The sequence below is a fragment of the Chiroxiphia lanceolata genome, chromosome 28 (genome assembly GCF_009829145.1).
Source record: "Chiroxiphia lanceolata isolate bChiLan1 chromosome 28, bChiLan1.pri, whole genome shotgun sequence".
Lineage (NCBI taxonomy): Eukaryota > Metazoa > Chordata > Aves > Passeriformes > Pipridae > Chiroxiphia > Chiroxiphia lanceolata.
In genome coordinates, this window is record NC_045664.1 from 3,296,894 (window position 1) to 3,322,822 (window position 25,929).

Genomic DNA, 25,929 nt, shown 5'->3' on the forward strand with positions numbered 1-25,929 from the left:
GAGAGGTATTTGCCACCCTAACCCTGATGGAGCCTTCCTGTGGGATTATCCAAGCATCTCCCACCCCCTCCCTGGAATGTGGGGTGGCTCCAGCCTGCTCTGAGCCCAGTTTTGGCAGCAGAGGTTGTTGATGCCCTTCAGCAACCCTCGCCAGGTCCCTTTCCTTCAGGGAAACCTGCTCTGTCCTGCTTTCCCACTCCAGCTGTGCTTCCCCAGCATCACCTCCCACTCCAGGGAGCATCCCGGGGAGCTCAGCCTTCACCACGGGGCTCTGAGCAGGGAGAAAACATCCCTGGGATCCTTCCTCCCCTGCAGCATCTTCCCCGGTGCCTTCCCTGCCAGCACAGGAGCCTTTTCCACGGATGAGTAATTCTTCCCAATTTGGGGGCTCCTTCCTGTGCTGTAACAACCCCGAGCTCTCCTGCCTTTTTCCAGCTGCCAATCTGCAGCAGAAATTCCCCCTTTTTTTTTTTTTTTTTTATTTTTTCCCCCGGCGGGAGGGGAGGGGCCGTGGAGGGTGGTGGGGGGGGAATATCTCGGTTATACAATCGGGGGTTGGGGCGACTTATTTTGGATCCCTCCTTCCTGCCTCCAAATTGCAGCTTCGAATGTGACAAGTTACAAAACACTTGAGTCATTTTTCTCTCTCTCTCTCTCGCGCTGCCTTTTTCCCCCACAAGGGTTGTTTTAAAGAGGAAAAAAAAAAGGAGAAAAAGGGGAAAAAAAGCGGGGAGGGGAAGGGGAGGGGGGAAAGGTGGCTCCCAGTGTCCCCCCCCAGCCCGGGGGGGCTCCGTGCAGCCCCCACACGGGGTAACTGGGAGGGCTGTTTATATAAGCTGCTCATGCTCTGCGGAGCCGCAGCGAGAGGCTGCTGTCGATTCCGAGGAAAACCCACGTCTGCCCACGTAGGATCTCCCGAGCAGGGTTGTGTAACAGGCAGCCACGCTCTGCCAGGGGGGTCGGGAGATCCTGCTGGAGGGATATCGTGGATATCCGGAGGTAGAGGAGTGGGGAAAGTCGGTGGTGCTGCCGTGAAAAAGTCCGTCTGCTTCGAGGCGCCGCTGCCTCTCTTGGGGGGGAGTTGGGAGTGCCCAGGGGGTCCTGCCCTAGGCTGGCCTCACCTCCCAGCACGTATTTCAAACTAATTGAGTCATTAGGTGACTTTCCAGTACCTCTGTTTCGTGGGAGCTCGGAAGCAAAGGGATTTTTGTGATGAGACTCAGCGCCGGGCTCGAGGGAAATATGAGTGTTGTGCTCTTGGTGGAGGGGGTGGCCTGATCCTGAGCATTCCCGGAGCTCCCCACTGCCCTCTCTGGGAATGGGGCGTTCAGGTTGGGCATCAGGAGGAATTTCTTCATGGCAAGGGTTGTTAAAAGTTGGAAGGGGCTGCCCAGGGAGGTGGCGGAGGGGTCCAGGGAAGGACTGGACGTGGCACTCAGAGCTCTGGGCTGCGGGACAAGGTGGGGACGGGGCACAGGTTGGACTCCACAGCCTTGGATGGCTTTTCCAACCTGGATGATCCCGTGATTTTTGGCAGCAAAGCCCCTTATTGGCCTCAATACCCAAAGGGGGGTCACACCCATCACTAGGACCCTGCAGGGGCAGAGGGTTGTGTGTTACTGTTTCAATCCTTCTCCCTATAAACACGGGGGAAAAAAAACCCAGCCAAGCTGGTGGCTTGTGTTGCTCCAGCCTCCGAGAAGCACTCTCTGAGTTCTGGGATTGGAGTTCTTTGCAGTGTTACATTTTTATCCAGATTTATTCATGCAGAACAGAGGCGCGGGGCGAGTCGCCCTGCACCGGGAGGAGCGCTGCTATACATAAGAATGCTCCTTCATTTACATCCTCCCTCCCTTTTCCCCACAATTGAACTATTCGGGGTTATTTTTATTCCTCGAGTGGTTTTGGGGTTTTTTTTGGTTTTTTTTTTTTAATTTTATTTAAAAAAAAAAAAAGGTGGGGGGGAAGGGGAGGAGGAAAAAAAAAAATCCACCCGTCTAAATCCACCTTATTTTTACTTCTATTAAAATTTCCCCTCCGGAATTTTTATCAGCCATAAAAATGAGGCACATGAGTGAAGCTTCACCCGAGGGGAGAGCCAAGGCCCGGGGATGAGGGGGAGGAATGTGTTTTGGGGCAAAGAGTAAGTTTATAACTATTTTTCTCTTAACTGGAGCAGTTAGCTGCACTGCAAGCCATTCATCTTCTGATTTAATAACTCATTCTCCCTGTGAGATGGGGTATTATAGCCCTGGATATTGCTTTTCTTGGGATCGAGCATCGAAGATGAGCCCACTTTTTCTAATAAAATGCGTTTTCATTGTAATTGAAATAATTTTCTGCTCCGTGCTTTCCCCCTTTATTTTGGGTTCTAAGCTCTGCTTTCCCCAAATCCCCCTTTCTGGCCCGGCATTTCTTTATTTCCCTTCCCAAACGATGGAAATACAACTCCCTCATTTCCCCCCATCCCAGGGGAGCTCGTGCGAGGGAGAAGTGCTGCTGTTTGCCTTGGGCTGCCTCTAATCAATTGATAAATCAGATATTATATAATATATAGTATATTTTGCTTCTGGGGGGGGGAGTCTTCTCTGCTGCTGGATGGACTTTAGGGGCACCAAAGGGGAGGTTTATGACCGTTTTCCCCCTTTTTTGTCACTTTTTTAGCAGGAATCCCTCCCCTGGAGGAAACATTTCCCCGTGCAGCGGCTGCTGCCGGTGCCTCTGGGGTGTGATGAGTTTGCAGGGCCCCGAGGAAGGGCCGGGGCAGGCAGGGTTTGGAGATGTGGAGGTTTTCTTGGGAGCAGAGGGTTTCCTGGGAGCAGAGGGAGCTCTCGGCTCGCGGCTCCGCCGCTTCCCTGCGCCGCCTCGCCGGGGTTAACATCCTTAAACAAAACTTCTCCCTTTCATGTTCCCCTCGGCCCGACTGTCTCTTAACTAATCATTTGATCTCAGCATCTCTGAGAGAGAGAGAAGGTCGGGAATTAATGGGAAGGAGGAATTAAGCAGAGGATCAAAGCGGCTGCGTCGCGGGGCTGCGTTTTTGGGGGATCGTGGTGGCTTTAGGGGGGGACACGGGGGACACTCAGGGTGGCAGCTCCTCATTCTCCATGTCCAGCTCCACATTCTCCATGTCCAGCTCCTCGTGCTCCATGTCCAGCTCCTTGTGCTCCGTGTCCAGCTCCTCATTCTCCATGTCCAGCTCCTCGTGCTCCATGTCCAGCACCACCCCAGGGAGCAGCAGGGGAGCAGTGACCCCCACTCAGAGGGTCCTTGCTGGGCTACCAGTGTTCCATCACCCTGGGCTGGTGCTCCCAGGGCTCAGGGAGGTCTCTCCAGAGGTTTCCCTGCGTTTTTTGGATGCTGCAGGAAAAGCCACCGGCTTCCCACAGCTTCCCACAGAACCCAGAGCCCACGAACAGCGACAGGAATTCCCTCATTAAACAAATATTTGGCAAGGAGGAGGAGGGGAGGTGGCACCACCTCTGCCCCCACCATGCCACAGCCCCCCAAAATTCCCCCTCTGCTGCTGAGCCCCCATCAATTCTGTAGCCCTCCAAGTGCTGCATCCCCCCGAGATGCCAACTTCTCCCAGTGATCTGACCCCCCTGAAGTTCTGCGCCCACCCAAAATTCTGCCTGTCCCCTTCCCCAGAACTCTCAGCCCCCCAAGATGCTGCAGCCCCCCAAAATGCTGCAGCCCCCAAGATGCTGCAGCACCCCCCCCCAAAATGCTGCATTCCCTGTAATGTCACAGCCCCCCAAGAGGCAGAAGCCTCCCCAAAACACTGCAGCCCCCCAGGATGCTGTGGCTGCCCCCCAAAATGCTGCATGTCCCAAGATGCTGCAGCCCCCCAAGATGCCAACTTCCCCCAGTGATCTGACCCCCCTGGAGTTCTGCACCCACCCAAAATGCTGCCTGTCCCCTTCCCCAGAACTCTCAGTCCAGAGAGAGGGCAATGGAACGGGCAGGATGACCTTGGGGCTTGAGGCTTTTTACCTGTAAGATTTGCAAAAACAGGGGGTTTCTCCACTAAAACTGTTCTAATTCCTGCCTGGACCCGGCTGCTTTTTGGAGGGATAAGCCAGGGTGGGAGCAGAGGGCATATGAAGCCCCCCTGGATCGGGATTTGGTTGCTGCTCAAGGCTTTGCCCTGGTTTGTTGCACAGCTGCTGGAATTCCTGCTATCCCCGTTGTTCCCAGGAGTTCTCCCTCTTTGGGGAGGGGCAGGTCACACACAGCTGAGGGGTTTGCCAGACTTCTTCCAGCTGGAGTGAAAAACCTGGGAATTCAGGTGGAAATCTGGCCACGAGGGAGAAGCAGGACTCTTGGTGTTTGGGGAGAGGATCAGTTTGGTGTCACTGGCTGCTCCTGGTCACCTCCAGCTCGCTGGGCTGGTGTTCCCAGTTCAGCCTTTCCCCAGGCCATCCATGAGATGAGCCAACCTGGGAGAGGCTGCAGGCAGAGAGGGAGACCCAGGAGCTGTACCCCTGCCAGCCTGGCACCTTTCCCCTTGGAAAATGGAAGGATTTCTTTTTTTTTTTTTTTTTTGAAAATAGGATTTTTGCCACCTCTTGTTCTTCTCTTGCTGGAATGTCACTGCAGGGACCTGCTGGTGACAAAGGGGAGACCTGCAAAGCCCCTCTGTCCCCTGCAGTGACCACAGCCTTCACACACTTGGTTTTCCCAGCAAAGATCCGGTATTTGGGAGAGGGATACCTGCAACTGGATAAGTGGGGGGGATTCCTAGGGGGTTCCTACCTGAGCAATGGGACCCACATCCCCCCCGGGCAGTGGGCAGTGGCTGCACTCAGAGTTTAATCCCCAGCAGATGCCACCTTTCCAAGAAAACCCTTTATGAACCATTTAATCACCTGCATCCAGGGTATAAATTGCACTCTGAGGGTTGTTCTTCCCCAGGGCACGAGGCAGGGCTGTGGCTGAGGTGCTGGGTGAGTGTCTGGCACCCCTTCCTTTGCCCACTCAGCTGCACCTCAGCACGCAAATAAATCTCCTCCACGAGGGAAACGTGCAATTAAAACACCACCACACACACACACACACACACTCACACACTCACACACTAACCCGTGGCGGTCTCCAAACAGTGAATTAAATAAGGATGGAAGGCGAATGCCAGCTCTGGCAAAACCCAAGGAAAGGAGCCATCAGCTCTCCGCAGCGTTCTGGGATTTCGAGCCACGCCAATGGAATTTGGCCGCTTCATTTCATTCACTGTCAATCAGCGTCGCTGCCACTGATGCTTCCTCCTCTTTTTATATCCCCCATCTCTTTTGGCGCTGCCCAGAGCGCAGTTGTCTCCCAGCCAGGCAGCCCTCACCACCCAGCCATTAAATCAGCGGGAAAAAACCCAGCAGAGACGTCGCTTCTCAGACATAATAGTAAAAAAAAAAAGGGGGCGTTTGGGAGGGGGGGGGGCGACGGCTCCGGCTCTATTTCTGCTCTGATACGTCCTGGCACTGGTGGTGAGTGCTGCCCAGGCACGGAGCTGTGCCCAGCTGTGCCAGCCCATCACCTGCTGCAGGTGGCAAAGCGGGATGGGCAGGGAGGGCTCCTGCACCACGCTGGGTTTTCCCGGCATCCCAAAGCCCCCTCGGTGTCAGGGATTGGCTCTGCTTTGGTGCCAAACCCTGCCCTGGCACGGCCTTGCAGGGTCCTTGTGAGCTCCATCTCTGCACGGAGCAATTGGGGTGTTGGTGAATGGGACCGTCACACCTGATCCCTGAGCATCCTGATCCCTGAGCATCCTAACCCCAGAACATCCTGATCCCAGAGCATCCTGACCCCAGAGCATCCTAACCCCAGAACATCCTGATCCCAGAGCATCCTGATCCCAGAGCATCCTGATCCCTGAGCATCCTGACCCCAGAGCATCCTGATCCCAGAGCATCCTGATCCCTCAGCATCCTAACCCCAGAGCATCCTGATCCCTGAGCATCCTGATTCCAGAGCATCCTGATCCCTGAGCATCCTAACCCCAGAGCATCCTGATTCCAGAGCATCCTGATCCCTGAGCATCCTGATCCCTGAGCATCCTGATCCCTGAGCATCCTAACCCCAGAGCATCCTGATCCCTGAGCTCCATCTCTGCACGGAGCAATTGGGGTGTTGGTGAATGGGACTATCACACCTGATCCCTGAGCATCCTGATCCCTGAGCATCCTGACCCCAGAGCATCCTAACCCCAGAGCATCCTGACCCCAGAACATCCTGATCCCTGAGCATCCTGATCCCAGAGTATCCTGATCCCTGAGCATCCTGATCCCTGAGCATCCTGGTCGCAGAGCATCCTGATCCCAGAGCATCCTGATCCCTGAGCATCCTGATCCCTGAGCATCCTGGTCGCAGAGCATCCTGATCTCTCAGTATCCTGATCCCAGAGCATCCTGACCCCAGAGCATCCTGATCCCAGAGCATCCTAACCCCAGAACATCCTGATCCCTGAGCATCCTGATCCCTCAGCATCCTGACCCCAGAGCATCCTGATCCCTGAGCATCGTAACTCCAGACCATCCCGATCCCTCAGCATCCTGACCCCTGAGCATCCTGTCTCTGAGCATTCCAGCCCCTGAGCATCCCTCTCTCCAAGTGTGGTTACCCCTGAACATCCCAGTCTCCAAGGATCCTGACCCCTGAGCATCCCAGCCTTTGAGCATCCTGACCCTTGAATACCCCACTCTTTGAGTATCCCTCTGTCTCTGAGCATCCTGAGTATCCCAGCCTCTGAACACCCTGACTCCCAAGCACCCCATCTTCTGAACCTCCCAGCCTTTGACCATCCTGACCCTCAGGCATCCAGCCTCCAAGCATCCCTGTCCCTGAGCATCCCTGCCCCACACCTTCCACGAGGGCAGCTGCCTCCCAGCCTCTAAAATCCAGTGCTTTAATATCAGAGCTCCTGGGCTGTAAAGGGACCGTGGGGAGATGGGGGGGAACAACTGTGTGCTCGAGGGTTATCAGTTCAACCAGTGCTTCCTGCCCTGGATTTGGCCATTCCCAGAGCAAAACTGAGCAATGAGGATGGGGCTGCCTTAATGAAAATGCCTGTTCCTGGGAGCACACACCAGTGTGACCATCCCAACCCTGTGGTGTCCAGGGGTCCCTGAACCCCCTTTTTAGTGCAGGTGTTTTGCAGCAGCAGCGTGGCCCCGCTTTTGCACCAAGTCTCAGCGTGTGTTGTGAGTTCTGGGCTGTTGGGAGTTACTTTTATTGATTTCACAGGTTGTTTTTATTTACTGGAAGGAATTTATGTTTCAACACGGTGCTTGAGGAAATCCCACCCAGCTCATGACACCCCTGGGGCTGCTCCAGCCGTGGGCAGGACACCTGGAACTGTCCTGGGTGGAATTCAGATCCCAGCTTTTCCTATACAAAGAGAACCCCTTGGGGTGTGAATCCAAAACTTGTTGTCCCGGGGAACCGTCCCTGAATGGCTGCACATCCAGGGAGGGGGGTGATGGCTCTGGGGGGTTGTTTGTCTGGCAAACAGCATCAGAAATAAGTTGTGTAGCACTGGCACGGGGCAGCACAGCCTGGGCCAGGCACTGCTTTTTAATTCCAGAAATGTCACTGAGTCACGAATGACTCATAATTATAATGGGAGACATTTCCAACCCGGTGCATGACTCGGAGACGTCTTCCAGGGATATTAGGGCTGTTTGTAAAAGCCAGACCTTGCCCTGGCACTGTCCCTCCCTCCCTGGCTGTTTTTGTGTCCCCCCCCTTTGCCAAGTGACAGTGTGGTGGCAGCTGGGATGAGGATGTTCACCCGTGTCCCGCGGGAGCAGAGGGATGCATTAACACTCCCCATCAGGTGACAGGTGTCTATTAAAGTGACTCCCATCACCGCTGCTTCTGGCCTGCCCTTGACCCAGGGCTGCCCTGGCAGACAGCTCTGTGTCGTGTGTGACCTCCGTGTGTGGCCTCGGTGCCGGGGTGGCCGCAGATCCCGGGATTTTGGCTGGCACAGGGGCCGTGCCCACCCCAGGGACAGCACAGTGGGGGCTGTATCTGAACACCATCTGGGTTATCCCTCTCTCTGCTGCTGTTCCCTCCTCCTCCCAGCCAGGGAAATCGTCCTTCCTTATCCCTGGGGTGACAGGGAGGGGGACAGGTCTGGCTGGATCCCCAGGCAGCTCATCCTCACGGATGCGGCGGCACCCGGGGGCGACGCTCCCCTCGGAGGTACCTCAGCACCTTCCTCTTCCCACGGCTCACCTCAGCCCAGCTCTGTGCCTCCAGAGCCAGTTAATTAGGCAGGATTGCTCTGAACTAAATTAGGGAGGCGTTTGGTCCAGTCAGACCAGTTCAGAGCTCCCGGGGTGCCCGGGGTGGGTCGGTGCCAGCGCCGTGCCCGGTGCGGTGCCCGGGGAGCCGTGCGGTTCCCTCCTCGCTGGAAATACTTTCCCACCAAATAGCATTAAATATTCCTGAGCCGTGAACATCTTGGACTGATTTTATTTTCCATAAATAAACTTGTTGGGAGATATTTGGAGATGGGCCTAAGCTGCAGAGCTTGGACCGGCTCCCAAATCTCGCTGCTGTTTGGGCTCGAGGGGTTGGTTCAGGATTGTTTCGAGCTTTATTTCGGTTTTAAGGGGTTGGGATTAAATAGGTGCCCTCAAATGGAACCCTCTTGGTGCTTCCCTGAGATTCTTGGTCCCCACAAATGCTGTTGATGGGGGGAGAGGGGCCCACAGGTGTCCCCTTTCCCTCCAGGCGTGGCTGTAGGGTTATATCTACAGGTTGCTGTAGGGGCTGGGCCTTTTGGAAGCGGCGTTTCCAGTGGGATCAGCTGGATTCTGGACATGTCTTTAAGAGGTACCAAATCCCAGTTCTTTGGGCTAGGACTGTGGATGCTCCACGTTTCAGGCACCTTGGGATTTTGGGGTGCAAACCCTTCCCCACTGCATGTGCCAGGTACCCCTTGCCCAACCAGTCCCAGCTGGAGATGCCTCCGGTCTATCTCATCTTCTTGCTGGAAGTTCGTTGCTTCCCAGATTAGACAAAGGGAAAAAAAGAGAGAAAAAAAAAAAAAAACACAACAAAACCCCAGAACAATTCTGTTTATTTATTTTTCAAAGGGGAAAGGAAGCAGGAGAGCTGTGAGGATGTGTTTGCAAACGCACTCCTGGCCGGATCCGTGGGGCGAGGAGATGATGAGGGTTTGATTCCCTTCCTTTTCCTTCCCGACAGGGCCGAGCGCTCTCTGCTTGTCCAACATGTGCCTGATTAACACTGACAAGTACAGGATTGCTCTTTTGGCGAGCACACATGCTCCCCAAACCCCTGGCCGTCCCTCACCCTTGCCTTGCCTTCTTCTCCCTCGACCCTCAGGTTTATTCCCTGGGAAGAGGAGTCTAATCTGACCCGTAAACTCTGTCACATCCTCATTAACTCGGCCGTGTCTCCCCCTGGTCGCCTGAGGGAAGCGTCACATTTGTAACGAGGCTCTGAGGGGGCCGGCAGGGCGACAGCTCCCCTGGGACAGCCCTGGCAGGTTCCGCTCCCGCAGCTCCCGGGGCCGTGCCGGCTGCTCCGGGGGCTGGGTTTGGCACCTGGATTTTGGGTGGTTTGTCCTGGCTGCTCCAGGGGCTGGGTTTGGCACCTGGATTTTGGGTGGTTTGTCTCAGCTCCGGGGACTGGGTTTGGCACCTGGATTTTGGGTGGTTTGTCCCGGCTGCTGCTCCAGGGGCTGGGTTTGGCACCTGGATTTTGGGTGGTTTGTCTCAGCTCCGGGGACCGGGTTTGGCACCTGGATTTTGGGTGGTTTGTCCTGGCTACCCCAGGGACTGGGTTTGGGACCTGGATTCTGGGTGGTTTGTCTCAGCTCTGGGGACCGAGTTTGGCACCTGGATTTTGGGTGGTTTGTCCCGGCTGCTGCTCCAGGGACTGGGTTTGGCACCTGGATTTTGGGTGGTTTGTCCCGGCTGCTGCTCCATGGGCTGGGTTTGGCACCTGGATTTTGGGTGGTTTGTCTCAGCTCCGGGGACCGAGTTTGGCACCTGGATTTTGGGTGGTTTGTCCCGGCTGCTGGTCCCTGGGCTGGGTTTGGCACCTGGATTTTGGGTGGTTTGTCCCGGCGGCTGCTCCAGGGGCTGAGTTTGGCACCTGGATTTTGGGTGGTTTGTCCCGACTGCTGCTCCAGGGGCTGGATTTGGCACCTGGATTTTGGGTGGTTTGTCCCGGCTGCTGCTCCAGGGGCTGGATTCAGCACCTGGATTTTGGGTGGTTTGTCCTGGCTGCTGCTCCAGGGGCTGGGTTTGGCACCTGGATTTTGGGTGGTTTGTCTCAGCTCCAGGGGCTGGGTTTGGCACCTGGATTTTGGGTGGTTTGTCCCGGCGGCTGCCCCAGGGACTGGGTTTGGCACCTGGATTTTGGGTGGTTTGTCCCGGCTGCTGCTCCATGGGCTGAGTTTGGCACCTGGATTTTGGGTGGTTTGTCCCGGCTCCGTCTCACCCGGGATGCAGCTGCTGCTCCTGAACTTGCTGGTGGTTTAAAGCCGGGCACAGACCTGGAGCTGGTTTTCCATGAATTCCATGGGCTCAGAACATCCAAGTCCCTGGGGTTTGGCATCGTGGCTCAAGACGAGCTGCCCTGGTCAATTCTGCTTTTTTATCCCCCATTATTCCTAAATTGAAACACTTAGTAGTGAAATCCCGTGGCAGGATCCTGTTCTCAAAGAATATTGTGAATATATTTGTATTCCAAATTAATGTGACATTTATATATTTTGTGTATACTCCCAATACCTTTTATATATATGTGTATTCCCAATATATCTTATATATATATATATATATTCCCAATAAATTTTATATATATATATTCCCAATAAATTTTATATATATATTTCCAATATATTTTATATATATATGTATATTCCCACTAAATTTTACATATATATATTTCCAGTATATTTTATATATATGTATATTCCCAGTAAATTTTAAATTATATATGTATTTCCAATATATTTTATATATATATGTATATTCCCAATACATTTTATATATATTATGTATATTCCCAATACATTTCATATATATAATATATATATTCCCATTATATTTTATATATATGTATACTCCCCATACATTTTATATATAGAATATGTATAGTCTCAATATATTATATATAGTATGCATTCCTATATATTCCAATATATATATTACATATATTATATATTTGTTATGTATACTCCTAATGTATTTTATATATGTAATATGTATATTCTCAGCATATTATATGTATATATAATATATATATTATATTATATATATATTTCCCATATATTCCTAACATATATAACATATTCCATATATTAAATATTTAATAACACATTTGGAACAGCTTCCACGAGCTGTTTTGTGCCCAGGGCAAGGATCCCTGGCTGTTCCATGTAAGGCCAGCAGCTGATCCGTAGGGATCTTGCTCCATCCTGGGAGCTCTTCTAACCCATTCTAATGCAAATGCGCATTAGCTGGTAATCTGAATGTTGAGTGGATTATTTCACCCCCAGACTGAGCTGCTGCAAGGTGAAATTTTAATTTTTTTTAATTTTTTTTTTCCCCCTTTTAATACACCGAAGCACAAAATAAAAAAAACCCAACCTGCCACAAAGAAACCCGCCTCGGGATTGGGATTTATCCCCGGGGATAAATCCCTTTCCTTCCCAAGCCCAAAAATAAACGGAGAACTCCGACCCAGTGACACCCTCTAGCAGCTTTATCTCATGTGCGCCGTAATTGCATCAGCAAACATTTGGGTTGTAATTAAAGCCAGGAGCCACTAAACCATGAGAAATCAATTAGAAGAGGATCCCGGCTGTGGGAGCAGCATCCCAGCCTCCTGCCTGTCCTGCTAAGATGCTGCTTCATCCTTTTTTTTTTTTCCCCCCCTCTCCAAAAACAAACCCCACAGGGGGGGTTTGACCTGCCCCAAAGTGGGTTTTTATTTTTCCCTGCCTGTTTCCTGAACGCTGGAGCATTCCCTGGTGGTGGCACAGCGGCGCTGCTGGTGTTGAATTTGGTGGGTTTGGGGAGCACAGGTTGCTGGGTGCTGCAGGATGGGGGGGCAGAGGCAGCATCCCGGTATCCACATGGAATGTTGGGCTTGTTTTCGGGAGCCAGCAGCAGGTTTGGGTGGTTGGTTAAAGGCACCGGCCTCAGCTCCTGCCAGGAGCAAATGGAAACGTTCAGGAATGTGCGTTATATAGGGCAAGGTTTGGATTTTTGGGTGGAAACAGGGCTGTGGGATCCTGCTGCAGGGATCCAGCCCTGTTTGGGTATAAACTGGGAAGGGCTGTGGGAATCCAGCCCCGTGCAATGCTCAGCTGAGGCTTTGCTTGGTGTGGGTCTAAAACCCTCTCTCGCCTCAGAAGCAGCTTTTTGCTCAAGCCACCACCCCCAAAACCCAGGAATTTGCTGGAGGATGCCACCCCCCTCCACCCTGCTCCAGCCACAGGCCACTTCACCCCCGGAGATGCATTTCCCGAGCGCTTGGGAAAAAGCAGCTGAATCCACCAAAACAAACCCTTTCCCTGCACGTGCAGCTCCTTCCCCCGGGAGAGACTGAAAGAGAGACTGAACCACATGTGACAGATGTTAATCGCATCATTTAATGCACTCCTGGAAGGCACTCGGATGCAGGGATGGGGAGGAAGAGGAGAATAGACTATTGTCTCCCGTTTCCGCCAGCACCCACGGGGGAATAGATAACCCCGGGATACACAATCCACCCGGGGTTTGATACCAGGGTGGGAATGGCAGCTCTGAAATTCGGGAGTTTTCTGGTGCCTCTGTGGTGGATGTGCCCGTTTTGGTACAAAGAGATAATTAAAAAGGGCGGAAAAAATCACTTTTGGTTTGTCCGCAGCTTCCCAAAGGGCTGTTTGGGGGGATACGGGAGAGGGGGAAATAGGGATGGAGGGATTGCATCTGATCCACACCTGAGCATCCCTGGACTGAATCAGGGATACAGGAAAAGGGAAATAGGGATGGAGGGATCACACCTGATCCACACCCGAGCATCTCAAACAGGGGATACAGGAGAGGGGGAAATAGGGATGGAGGGATCACACCTGATCCGCACCTGAGCATCCCTGGACTGAATCAGGGATACAGGAAAAGGGAAATAGGGATGGAGGGATCACACCTGATCCACACCTGAGCATCCCTGGACTGAATCAGGGATACAGGAAAAGGGAAATAGGGATGGAGTGATCACACCTGATCCACACCTGAGCATCCCTGGACTGAATCAGGGATACAGGAAAAGGGAAATAGGGATGGAGGGATCACACCTGATCCACACCTGAGCATCCCTGGACTGAATCAGGGATACAGGAAAAGGGAAATAGGGATGGAGGGATCACACCTGATCCACACCTGAGCATCCCTGGACTGAATCAGGGATACAGGAAAAGGGAAATAGGGATGGAGGGATCACACCTGATCCACACCTGAGCATCCCTGGACTGAATCAGGGATACAGGAAAAGGGAAATAGGGATGGAGGGATCACACCTGATCCACACCTGAGCATCCCTGGACTGAATCAGGGATACAGGAAAAGGGAAATAGGGATGGAGGGATCACACCTGATCCACACCTGAGCATCCCTGGACTGAATCAGGGATACAGGAAAAGGGAAATAGGGATGGAGGGATCACACCTGATCCACACCTGAGCATCCCTGGACCAAGCATGGATACAACAGGAAAACAGCCATGGAGGGATCACACCTGACCCACACCTGAGCATCCCTGTAGCAAATGAGGGATACAAGAGAGGGGGAAATTGGGATCCATACCTGAACATTCCTGTACCAAATGCAGGATGCAAGAAAGAGGGAAATTAGGATGGAAGGATCATGCCTGATCCACACTTGAGCATCCCTGGACCAAACACCTTCTTGCTTGGCCTGGGAAATAATGAAAACCCATCCAATACCCACTGTCAGTTGGAGAAGGGTTGTTTGCCGGCGGCAGGGAATTACATTTCCAAGGCAGAGGCAGCATCCCATGGGCTTCTTCCCTGATTGAATTCCCCCTTGGTGACCCTGGAAGGTAATTGCAACAAAGGGGAGCCGGGGCAGATCCCACCCGCCGTGGAAATCAGCGTCTCCCTCCATCCCCCGACCCGGGAAGAAATTGAGGGGAGATGACTAAAGGTCCCTTAAAAAGTAAAGGACTTATTGACTAATAGATTTCTTAGTCATGAATTCCCCGTGCTCCATATGTACCCAAATCAGAGCAATTATGGATTTAAATGGAGCTGGAATCCGTGGAGCAGAAAATGCTTGTTTTAGCGTGAGATTGGCCAGAGGTGAAGGACCTGTGAAACCCCCGGTAATGAAAGCTCTTCACAGCTTGCCGTGTTCCACCGGGGAATAATTGCCTGCAGTCTGTGATACGGATCCGGCTGCGTTAATGATGCCCCTGTTCCTTTTCATAGGACTCATTTAAGCTTCCCATTTTTCCGGGATTTCAAAGCAACGAGGCATCGTGGGAATTAACGTGGACGGGGTTTTTTTTTTGTTGTTGTTGTTGTTGTTGTTGGTTTTTTTTTTCCTCCCTCGGAGTGTTTCAAATATTATTTTGAAAGCTTTCGAGCCGGGGATCGATTAACAAAGCGATGGGGATCGGGAGCCTTGGGAAAGGGGTGGCTGGAGGGGATGGAATGTGACAGGGGTGTCATCGCCGCCTCGATCCCGCTCGCGCTTTATTTAGCGCGGCAGGATGGATTTATCAGGACAAAGCATACATTAAGGAATTACCACAAAAAGAAAAAAAGGAAAAAAACCCCATGGTTTGGATGGGAATAAAACTCCCAGTAACTTCCAACTGAAACCCACATCCAAGGGAGACAGTTGGCTTCTCTTCTTAGTTTATTATTAAATATTTGACTAGGGAGGGAAGTTCTGAGCTGAGCATCTTTTCCCTCCTGTTCCTGGCAAGAGCAGTTTGTGTGCAGGGTGGGTTAGCTCTTGGTTGTTTTCCCAAAGCGGTTTCCGGGGGTAGATGGGTGTAGGTTTCCCCCATTATTCCTAAATTTAGGCACTTTTTAATGAGATCTCACTGCAGGGTCTTACGCCTAAGTAATATTTGGAGTGTATCTATATTCCCAATATCCATCTATCTACTTATCTATCCATCTATTGGGAATAAATTCTGTATGGAAATATTTGGAATACGTACAGAAACATACATAGAAACATAGAAATATATATTCTTTATGGAAATATAGGATATATAGAGGATACATGTAGAATATATATATATATATAGGATATATGTAGAATATATATAGGATATATGTAGAATATATATAGAGGATATATGTAGAATATATATATATAGGATATATGTAGAATATATGGAGGATATATGTAGAATATATAGAGGATATATGTAGAAATATATAGAATATATTCTATATGGAATATAGAGGAATATATAGAAATATATAGAAATATACATAGAAATACATAGAAATATACATAGAAATATGTAGAAATATGCATAGAAATATAGAAATACACATTCTACATGGAAATATGTAATATATATAATATATGTATTTCCACTGTATTTATATAATAAAATAGAATATTTATATTCTATTATAGAATATAATACATTCTATATATAGAATATATATAGAATAAAATATTTATATATGTATATAATTATATAAGTATATAAATATATAATATATAGTATATTATATATATTATATACAGAATGTATTCTATATAGAATATAGAATATATATTCTATATAGAATATATATATTCTATATAGAATATATATATTCTATATAGACTATATATAGAATAGAATATTTATATACATATATAATTATATAAGTCTATAAATATATAAATATATAATATATTATATAATATATTATATATATTATATACAGAATGTATTCTATATTGAATATAAAATATATTACAGTATGTCTTACATTTCTGTAAGGTATATCTGATATGTATATTCCCTATATATTCCTGATGCGTTATATATGGTGCATAGGGGTGGGGAGAAGGCCCTGCCTGTGCTTTTGGATCCTCACAACTCTGGAAGCAGCAAATTCCCAGCGCTGGGAGGGCAGGGGGGGGTTGGCAGCAGGTAAATGGATGTGGTGGGTGGGCTGGCGCTTCCTCCCCGGGGATGGAGCCGGGCAGAGCAGCTCCTGCCGCTCCCAAAAACGCTTTAATTTCCCCCCGAACGCAGCAGAGAGCTCTTCTTCCCTCTCCGGCTCAGGCTCCCCAGGGGCTCCGGGATTAATTTGCCGGGGTGACCCTGGGGGCCGACCCCGCGGCCGGAGGGCAGGAGAGGTCGCGGCGAGGGAGCAGAGGGGAGCGGCAGCCGCTGATAAGGAGCTCTGGGGGCACTTGGGAGTTTGGCCGAGAGGGAAATGGCATTTCCAGGGAACTTAATCACCGCCGAGATTCAATTACAGCCCCCCCCCCCCGGGGAACAGTGGCGCTGTGTCACCCCCCCCCCCGACGTGTTACTGTCCCTCCCCTGCGCTGCCACAACCCCACCCCGGGACCTCTGTCCTCCTGCACGGCCCCGGGGGTCCCTGCGGGGATGGAGAGGGGTCAGGGTGGCAGCGAGGGGTCGAGGCGTGTTCAGGAATGGTCAATGAGAGAGCTGGGAGCTTGTAGGAACGGGAGTTTATCTTGCTGTTGCTCCTGTAGGGAATCAGGCTTTGGTTTTCCCTTTGGAGCGGGGAAATGGAGGCAGCGGTGGGATTTGGGACCGTGGGGTGGGGGGGTGTCGTGCCCGTTGTACCCTCTTTGCACAGGGGTGAGCATCAGCCCGAATGAAGAGAGCACAGGGAATGGGGCAGATCAAGGCAGCTCCTGTAGGACCCTATCAATGTCTGGATGCTTTTTAAGGCTGATCCCAGGGGATGGTGAGGAGCTGGGAAAGCACCTCTCCTTGTCCTGTGCTGTGGAGTGTCGTGAGATTCCTTACAAAGGCCACAGGGACATCTGCTGTGACAGGGGACACGTTCTATAGAAGGGTATGATCAGGTCACCTGGATTTCCTGCAGCCAGGGTCTGTCCTTGTCCCCAAGTCCTCCTGCCTCAGAATCCCAGAATCATCCAGGCTGGAAAAGCCCTCCCAGCCCATCCCATGCCCACCCTGTGCCCCATCCCCACCTCGTCCCCCAGCCCAAAGCACTGAGTGCCACGGCCAGGCCTTCCTTGGGCACCTCCAAGGGTGGGGACTCCAAACCTCCCTGAGCAGTTCCAATGTTTAACCAACCCTTTCAGGGAGAAATCCTTCCTGATGTCCAACCTGAGCCTCCCCTGGCACAGCTTGAGGCCGTTCCCTCTCCTCCTGTTCCCTGGGAACTCCCCCCTCCTGTCAGGGGGTTGCAGAGCCAGAAGGTCCCCCCTGAGCCTCCTTTTCTCCAGGCTGAGCCCCCCCAGCTCCCTCAGCTGCTCCTGCTGCTCCAGCCCCTTCCCAGCTCCGTTTCCCCATGGCCAGTTTGGCAGTGGGACACATGTGCCAGGTGTTTGGCACCATCCACAGCCCTGAGCCCGGCAGGGAGCCGGGATTGTGACAGTGGGATAATCCCCTTGTGCTGGAGCTGCCCGTGGAACTGCTCTTTATTGTCACAGAGCAAGATCTAATCCAGACATGAAGAAAACACTCATTATTTAATTTTCCCCAGTATTTTTTCTGTGCTCATGGGATTTTAATGATATTAATTATTATTTAATTTGTGCTTTGGCAATGCATTTGTGCTGAGCTATTCTTGTATTGGAGAGACAGCGATGCTCGGTCCCTTTTGCATCTCCATTCATGCTGCCAAGCTCCAGCCCTTCCTCCCAGGTATCCATGCATCCCCTCATCCCATCTGGTCTTCTCCCAGGTGCCCATCCCTTTCCCAACCCCATCCCATCCTCATTGTCCTCCTCCTCCTTTATTTTATTTTATTTTGGAATCTCTGGCCACTGGACTCCAGGTGGGAAAACCCGAGCAAAGGGCTGCCAGGATTGTCAGCTCAGAGTCCCAAAGTGGAGGAGCTGGTCCCTCCTGGGTGTTCCTGAGGCAGGAGCATCCCTGTGCCCCATCCCCAGGTGAACATCCCTCTGTCTCCAGGGGAGCATCCCTCACCCAAGCATCCCTCCATCCCCATGCAAGCATCTTTCCATGCAGTGGGAGCATCCCTCCATCTCCATGGGAGCATCCCTCCATCCCCACATGATCATCCCTCCATCCCCACCCCTCCATCCCCATTTTGAGCATCCTTCCATCTCTACCCCTCCATCCCAACCCCTCCATCTCCATCCCTCCATCCCCATGAGAGTATCCCTCCATCCCCATGTCAGCATTCCTCCATTTCCAAGGGACCATCCCTCCATCCCATCCCTCCACTTCCTTGTCAGCATCCCTCCATCCCATCCCTCTACTTCCAAGTGAGCATCCCTCCATCCCATCCCTCCATCTCCACATGAGCATCCCTCCATTCCATCTCTCCATCTCCACATGAGCATCCCTCCATCCCATCCCTCCATTTCCAAGTGAACATCCCTCCATCCCATCCCTCCATCTCCACATGAGCATCCCTCCATTCCATCCCTCCATCTCCATGTGAGCATCTTTTCACCTTATGGGAGTATCCCTCCACCCCATACAAGCATCCCTCCACTTCCACAAGAGCATCCCTCCATTTCCAAGTGAGCATCCCTCCATCCCATCTCTCCACTTCCATGTGAGCATCCCTCCATCCTGTGTGAGTATCCTTCCATGTCCAACGTGGGCATGACTCCATCTCCACCGGAGCACCCCTCCATCCCCATCCCTCCATTTCCAAGGGAGCATCCCTCCATCCCCCTCCATCCCCCTCCATCCCCCTCCATCCCCCTCCATCCCCCTCCATCCCCGCCAGCTCTGCAGCCCCACTTCCCCAGATAATGAGAGCGAGTTTAAAAAACTTAAAGCCTCTTCCTGCCCGCGGTGAGTGACACAAATGGAGTTCATATTTAATCATCTGTTAACTCGTTGTCTATTATAGCTCTTTAATAGCACCAGAGATATTCTTAATGAAGCATGATTTAAGGTATTTACAGCTCTAGGACCGACAGACATCACTCACAGTGTGCAGGTAATGAGGCGTAAAACAGCTCTGGAAACCGTAAAAATGGGAGAGAGAGAGCGAGGAGGGAGGGGAAGCAGGCGAGGAGTTGGGAGCTGAATTGTTCCAGGGTTTGTTTTAAAATGTTTAGGCATTTAAAGTCATTTCAGCTTTCCCGAGGTGTCTGGTAGCACAGAGTTCAGCGGTTCCCAGGGCTGGTAACCCCTGTCTTGCCAGGAGGAGTCCGAGCCCCCGATGCTCCCGAGCCATTTGCTGCACGGATGGGAAGGGAGCAGGGAAAAAGCTTTTTCAGGGTCCCCAAGGGCCCTGTGGGTGCATCAGAGCAAAGCCTGGAGTTTTTGGGTGCACTTTTCCCCCCTGGTGCCGTTTGCTTTGCCCACTCAGTGGCTGGGATGGAAGTGGAACAATGACCCTTCCCTTTGCTGGGTTGCAAACGCCACCCTGTGCAGTCTTTTTATTTCTTTTTTTTTTTTTTAATTTTTTTTTTTTATTTTTCCCCCAGAAAAAAAAAAAAAAATTAAAAAAAAAAAAAACACCCGAAACCCAAGCCAAGTTTTGGAAAATAATTTGTGACGGAGGTGCCATTTTGCATCAAAATATTTGTGTAGGAAATGTCAAATGTCACCAATCCATGTGTCCCCTCGTGTGACGGTAATTGGGCTGGAAGGCTGTGCTCTGCCACCGCGGCCGCTCGCCTCCTCCTCCTCCTCCTCCTCCTCCTCCTCCTCCTCCTCTCCGCTTCCCGAGCTCATCCCGGCTCCCCTGCCTTCGGAACGGCCTCAGTGTCCCTGTCCCCAGCCTGGGGACACCTTGCGTGCTGCTCATTAGCGGGTGCTGCCCAAAGGCCGGGAAATAAAATGCTCCTGGAAAACAAAAAAAAATAGGATGGGAACGGAGCAGCAGCTCGGCAGCTGGGGCGGGGGGTTCTCGGGGTGTTAATTCCCTCCTGGATTTCTCCTCTGGCAGGAGGATGGGGTTGAAATGTGCTGCCCTGTCCCCCTTTGATGATGATCGAGGTGGGCTTTAAACTCAGGGTGTGAGCCACAGCGGGGTCTCTGAGCGAGGAAGCACAGCCTGTTGCTCTCCTCTCTCCCCAAAAATGATCCAGAGGCACAATCCACCTGTATTTCCAGCATCCCTTTGGAAGATTTATCCCACTTTCTGCCCGGTTGTGTCGAGTGTGTAGCACACCCATTGCAGTTTTATTGCACGGAGCTGGTTTAATCTGCCACGAGGGGAAAAACAAACTGTTCTTTCAGTGCAAATAATCCACCCCTTAGAGCATCCTAAAGCCTTAATCTGGGAACAGACCTTTAACACGCTCCTTAACACCCCTGGATGAATCAATTCTCATTAGAACATTCGGCTGCATAAATATTTGGCCGGTGAGCGAGTCCCGGGGGAGAGCAAAGGGATATGTGGGGAGAGTTGCAGCGTGTTGGAAAGTCAATGAAGTTCCCTTGGGCAAGTCCTGCGGAGCAGGGTTGGTTTTGCTGACCTATTTCTGCCCGTGGAAGTGGTGAGGGGCAGGTTTAAAATAAGAAGGTGAAATCCTGCCACGCTCGGCAGCTCCTTCCCCGAGCCACAACAACTCGGTCGCAAACAATTTTTTTGCCACCAGGGAAGGAGCTGGAATTTCTCTTTGGCGAAGCAGCAGCAGCAGCAGCAACAGAATTGCGAACTCGGTGCCTGTTATAGAAACTTTTTAGTACTGGGGACAAGCCAAGAAAGGAGCCCAGATTGACTCTCAGCTGGTGCTTGCGGCGCTTCCACCTCGCGGGAGCAGCGGCATCGCTCCGGCTCCTGCGCTGGTGGGACATGGGTTGGACCCTTGAGACGTCCCTTAGGAGAGCTGCAGTTATGTTTCCCAAGGCTCTGAGTACCTTTCCCACCTTCCCTGCCCATCCAGGAGCTCGTGCCCCGCTCTGGGAAGTCGTGTTGGGTATATTTAGTTTTTCTGGTTTGTGGTTGCATAAACCCGGCTCTTCCCTGGCTCCGGTGTGGGCGCTGCCTGCTTGGGATGCACCTCCTCATCCCATCTCCACACCAAAGGGACTGGTCTGGATTGTCTTGTGCCATCTGTCACCCCAAAATCCTTTTTAGCAGGATAATATGCGATGTTGAAATGCCAGGGAGGTGGAAGGCCCTTTGGCTCAGATACCATCGTAACCCGTCGGTGCCATGATTTGCTTCCACAGCAGCTCCCTACCTGGGGACATTCTTTAGGAGCTGGGAAGGATGTGTGGGTGGCAGTGGGACAGCTGGAAATCTCACCTTGTGTGGTGAGGGGTTGGGCGCTTCCAGGAGGGAACAACACGTGCTCCAGGCGGGCGTGCACAGGGAACAGCTCCGAGGGATGGAGGAGCTGGGGAGGATCCAGGTGGACTTTTCAAAACCATCCAAACCCGCCTTGGGAAGCAGGTGCTGGGCCGGGCGCCTGGCTGGGGCTCTGTCCCTTAGTTTTGGGATAGAATCCCTAAGGCAAGCAGGGCCAGCAGAGCTGAGCACCATCCATCTCCCCTTCCCACCCAGGAGGAAGCGCCCTTGGAGCCGTTTTTTCTCCACACCCTGGAGAAACGGATGCCAGCGGGATGCCGTGGGCACCACTGGGCTCATCCAGCTGCATCCCCAGCCCAGCAGGGTCACCCCTGGCAGGGCAGAGCCCCCACGGCCACCCCGGCGCTGCCGAAAATGCCGGAGCACTGCACGTGTGGCGCTTCCATGTGCGCTGGTTTCCAAGGAAACCGCTCGCTCTACATGTGTGTCGCTTTAACACCCTATTTGCTTTCATTTGGATAAGTCTTTAATTCCTGTGCAGCCCCGGCTCCGCGGGATCTGTCGAGCTCTCTGTGTGTGTATCCCCGGCGCACAAATCCCTCTCCTTGCCCGCCTGCCTCTTGGAAAAGTCCCTGCCTGCTCCGAGCAAGTTTCCTAAACCTGTGCCTAATTGGAGAAGCTAATGCTCTCTGCAGGAATAGCTGGATATTTTGCTGCTGCTTCCCTCTGGAAACAATTAGCAGGGAAAACACGGGATGCAGCCTTGGTGTCACCTGCCACCAGCTCTGCTGGCCCGGCTCCGTGTCGGGTGGTGGAGCAGGGCAGGATGCTCATTCCCAGGGATGTGGAGGGCAAAGCTGGGGGGTGAAGCCATGGCTCCAAGCCCTAGGGAAGGCAGCAGCTCCTTGCAGTGGTTAAATGGTAATTATAATGTGTCCCAGGGTGAGGAATGGCCAGGGGAGCAGGGAAGGGTGAGCCTTGGAAGGGTGACCCCGTCGGTGTCACATGTCAGCCTGGAGAAGAGAAGGATCCAGGGAGACCTGAGAGCCCCTTCCAGTGCCTAAAAGGGCTCCAGGAGAGCTGGAGAGGGACTGGGGACAAGGGATGGAGGGACAGGACAAGGGGGAACGGATCCAAACTGCCAGAGAGCAGGGTTAGATGGGATATTGGGAAGGAATTCCTCCCTGTGAGGGTGGGGAGGCCCTGGCACAGGTTGCCCAGGGAAGCTGTGGCTGCCCCATCCCTGGAAGTGTCCAAAGGCAGGTTGGAGCAACCTGGGCTAGTGGAACGTGTCCCTGCCCATGGAAGGGGGTGGAATGGGATGAGGTTTAAGGTCCCTCCAACCCAAACCATTCCAGGATTCCATGACACTGGTGGGACACACCACGTCCCCACTGGGTCCCGCACACCAGCAGCTCCTCCATGCCCTGACTGAGCAGCAAAGGGTGACAGGGCTTTGGGGGTGCTTTGTTACCCCGAATTTTCATCTGTGGCAGCCCAGAGTGGCTTTATCTTCCCTCTCCCCCTTCCTCCCTTCCCTCTGCACAGTAAAATGCCGCCTGTTCTTCCGCAGTGGAGGAATTTTCTGATCTAAAGCCACTTTCCTGCTCTCCAAAAATCCCCGGGGCTGGTTCATGCTTGTAAAGCTGAGCAGCTCCCGTGTCACTCCGGGCTGGCTCCCGTCTGCAGCCCTGACAGCAGCTAATGCTGTTAGCCTGTGTCAAGGAGGGATTTCAGCATCAAAAAACCCCCGAAAATCACCAGCACTCAGGCTGCTGTTGCTGCCAAGCAGCGAAAAAACACACCTACCCCGTGTTTGGGGTGCCCAGCAGTGCTTGGGGATATCGGGGAGGGGGTTGTGGGGTGGTTTTGGTGCAGCCCCAGGAGCTGGCGCGGGCTGTGACACACCTTAAGCAGCCGGGATTAACTCGGGTCGTGGAGGGCTTTGCTATCTTTAGGTGGAAGGTGAGGGATTGTGGCTCTTAGGGTGGCCAGCAGGTAAGGAGAGGGAAAAATCCCCGGTGGCAGCCCAGCTCAGGGCCACTGACCCCGGGGACCGTCCCCACGGGGGTCTGGCCTCGCCGGCCCTCGGCCGCGTGCGGCGTCACCTTTCTAGGCCACAATCTGTCCCAAATTCCCAGCCTGCTGTTAGCTTCACTTGCACTCTATTCTCGTGTTTGCTGTTATTTTTTAACACTTTTTTTTTTTCCTTTTCATTTTTCCCCTTTTTTTTTTTTTAAAAATTTTTTTTTTATTTTTTTTTTTATTTTTTTTTGCATAAAAGCACTATCCTCTCCCCAGAGCCTGCCTGGAGCGAAGGCATGGTCTGTACAACTGCAATTATTTCGAAGAACAGATGGAGTGAGGAGCAGAAAGTCTGTTAATAGTAATAGAAATGCTACATGTTAACCTGGACAGCACACGATGACAGTCCCATGACTACACGTTCTGTTCCCACCAGCTGGGCTCCGAGCGGAGCCGAGAGATTCAGCTCAGCTCCCCACCCTCCCCAAAGTTAGAGCTCAAATTCCTTCACACTTCCAGCGTAGGGTTTTTGGGTTGTCGGGCTTCTTCTTTCCCCCCCCCTTCCCCGCCCCTTCCTTCTCCTCCTTCCCTTTCAGCGCCACGAGGAAGACGTTGCTGGGGGATTTTTTTTCTGGGATGCTGCAGCTGTGGGAGTTCATGAGGAGGGAGGTGGTGGCTCTGCCCTGAGGTCCTGACCTTCGGCCTCACGTGGTGACACCATCACACCCCCTTGTCCCATATCTGTGTGGTTGGTGTGACCTCCTCCAGGCTGGGATTAATGGACCAGGGCAGCGGCACAGCCACGCTCCTGGGCAAGGGGGTTGCATGAGTTTGGGATTTTCTCTGCAACTGTTGCAAGCTGGTTGCTAAATGGTTTGAAATCCGCGTTTTCTGGTTAAACTGGTGCTTCTCGTGGAGGTGGAGTCTGCAGGGGGTGCTGAGGGATGCATGGCTCCAGTGGGATGCCCAGGGAAGAGGGTACAGGGGGTCTCTGGCTATGGCAGTACCCCGGGGCTCCCTTGCCCCATTTACCCCAACCAAGGGTTGGGAAATAGAGCAAAAAAAAATATTGTGTCAGCCCCAACAAGCTCGCTGTGAAAATCCCAGCCTGGTTTCACAAGCGACCAGGGGATGTAGCCACAGAGCTCCAGCTAATTTCAGTGGGAATTGCATGGCTAAATCCCACAGCTGTTTATGAAACCTCCGCCCTGGAGCGGCGAGTGGTGCCACTGGTGAGCTGACAGACGCACCTGGAGGTTTTATTAGGATATAGATCCCTTAATCTGGGTGCTTGCAGGATAATCTGGTGCCTGAGGTCCTGCCAAATCCCCGGAGATCAGTAGGTTTTCTATCCACAGCCTCCCTCCAGAGGTCACTTCAAACCCAGTTCCATCCTCAGCAGACCAAAATATCCACCTTGTCTCAGTGCTGGTGGCACCTTTGGGTGCTGGGCACCTGTCATGGGGACCTGGGGTGGGCTGTGGGGGTTTTCTGGGGGCTGAACCAGTATCATCCATAAATCCCAGCTCTCTCTGCCCACTTCCATCACCCAGCAGTGGTACAGGACCCATTGGATGTGTGGCGAGGCAGCGGCTTTGCCTTCTTGCAGCATCCCTGGAACATCTTTTAGTTATTTTGGGGGGTGTGAGGTAGAGTTTGGCTCCTCACAGCCACCCCCGTGGACCCTTGGATGTCCAGCCTGTCCCTGGCCACCCAAAAATATCCCATCACCTCCTCCCAGGGACTGTGGTTGTACCACACCGCTCTGCCCTGCGGAGACGTGGTTGGAGGATGGCTGGAAGCAGAGGGAATTCCCTGTGGTGCCTTTTATTTAGAGGAGGCAGAAAACACTTTTTTTCCTGTGTTTAAAGAGATTTAGACCACGAGGAGTAAATCACCCCAAGCAGGTTTGTGGCCTGCCCTGCTGCATGTTCCTCGCTCACCTCTGCATGTCTAACGTGGATCAATCATCAAAGTGTGCTTGGGGAATCGTGGAAAAACATGGATTTGGGGGCTGATAGAGCCCCTGGGGAGGCTCTTCCTTGCTCACACACCATGCCCACAGTGCTCTGCTCTCCTCTCTTTGCAGAACAAGAAGTACGTGCTGGTCATGGTGGATCCCGACGCTCCCAACAGAGCCAACCCCCGGCACCGGTACTGGAGGCACTGGGTGGTCACTGATATCCTGGTGAGTCCCCTGTGGGGTCCGTGCATTGGGGTCCGGGCAGCTTGGGGCATTCCTGAGCATCGGGGTGCATCCTGGATTCCCATAGGATGCACATCCCTCTCGGTGCAGCAGCATCTCAGCGAAATCCCGAGGGACGAGTGTTTGCCAGAGAAATGTAAATGGTGCTGGGCGTGTAGGTAGGGAAGTGCTTCCTCAGGCTATATAGAGCCAGGCTGGTCCAAAAATATTGCTGTTGGGGTTTGTTGGTTTTTTTTTTTCTTTCCTTCTTCTTCTAAGGAAATGCTGGGAAAAAAAA

At 52.3% G+C, this 25,929-nt stretch overlaps 1 protein-coding gene across 1 annotated transcript in view; it reads left to right on the forward strand.

Annotated features, from left to right (window-relative positions):
* Positions 1 to 25,929, forward strand: part of PEBP4 (phosphatidylethanolamine binding protein 4) — a 75,764-nt gene that overhangs the window by 11,123 nt on the left and 38,712 nt on the right. Inside the window, exon 4 of the mRNA XM_032712761.1 lies at positions 25,536 to 25,634. Within this exon, the coding sequence (XP_032568652.1) occupies positions 25,536 to 25,634 (99 nt within the window). The remainder of the gene's footprint in view (positions 1 to 25,535; positions 25,635 to 25,929) is intronic.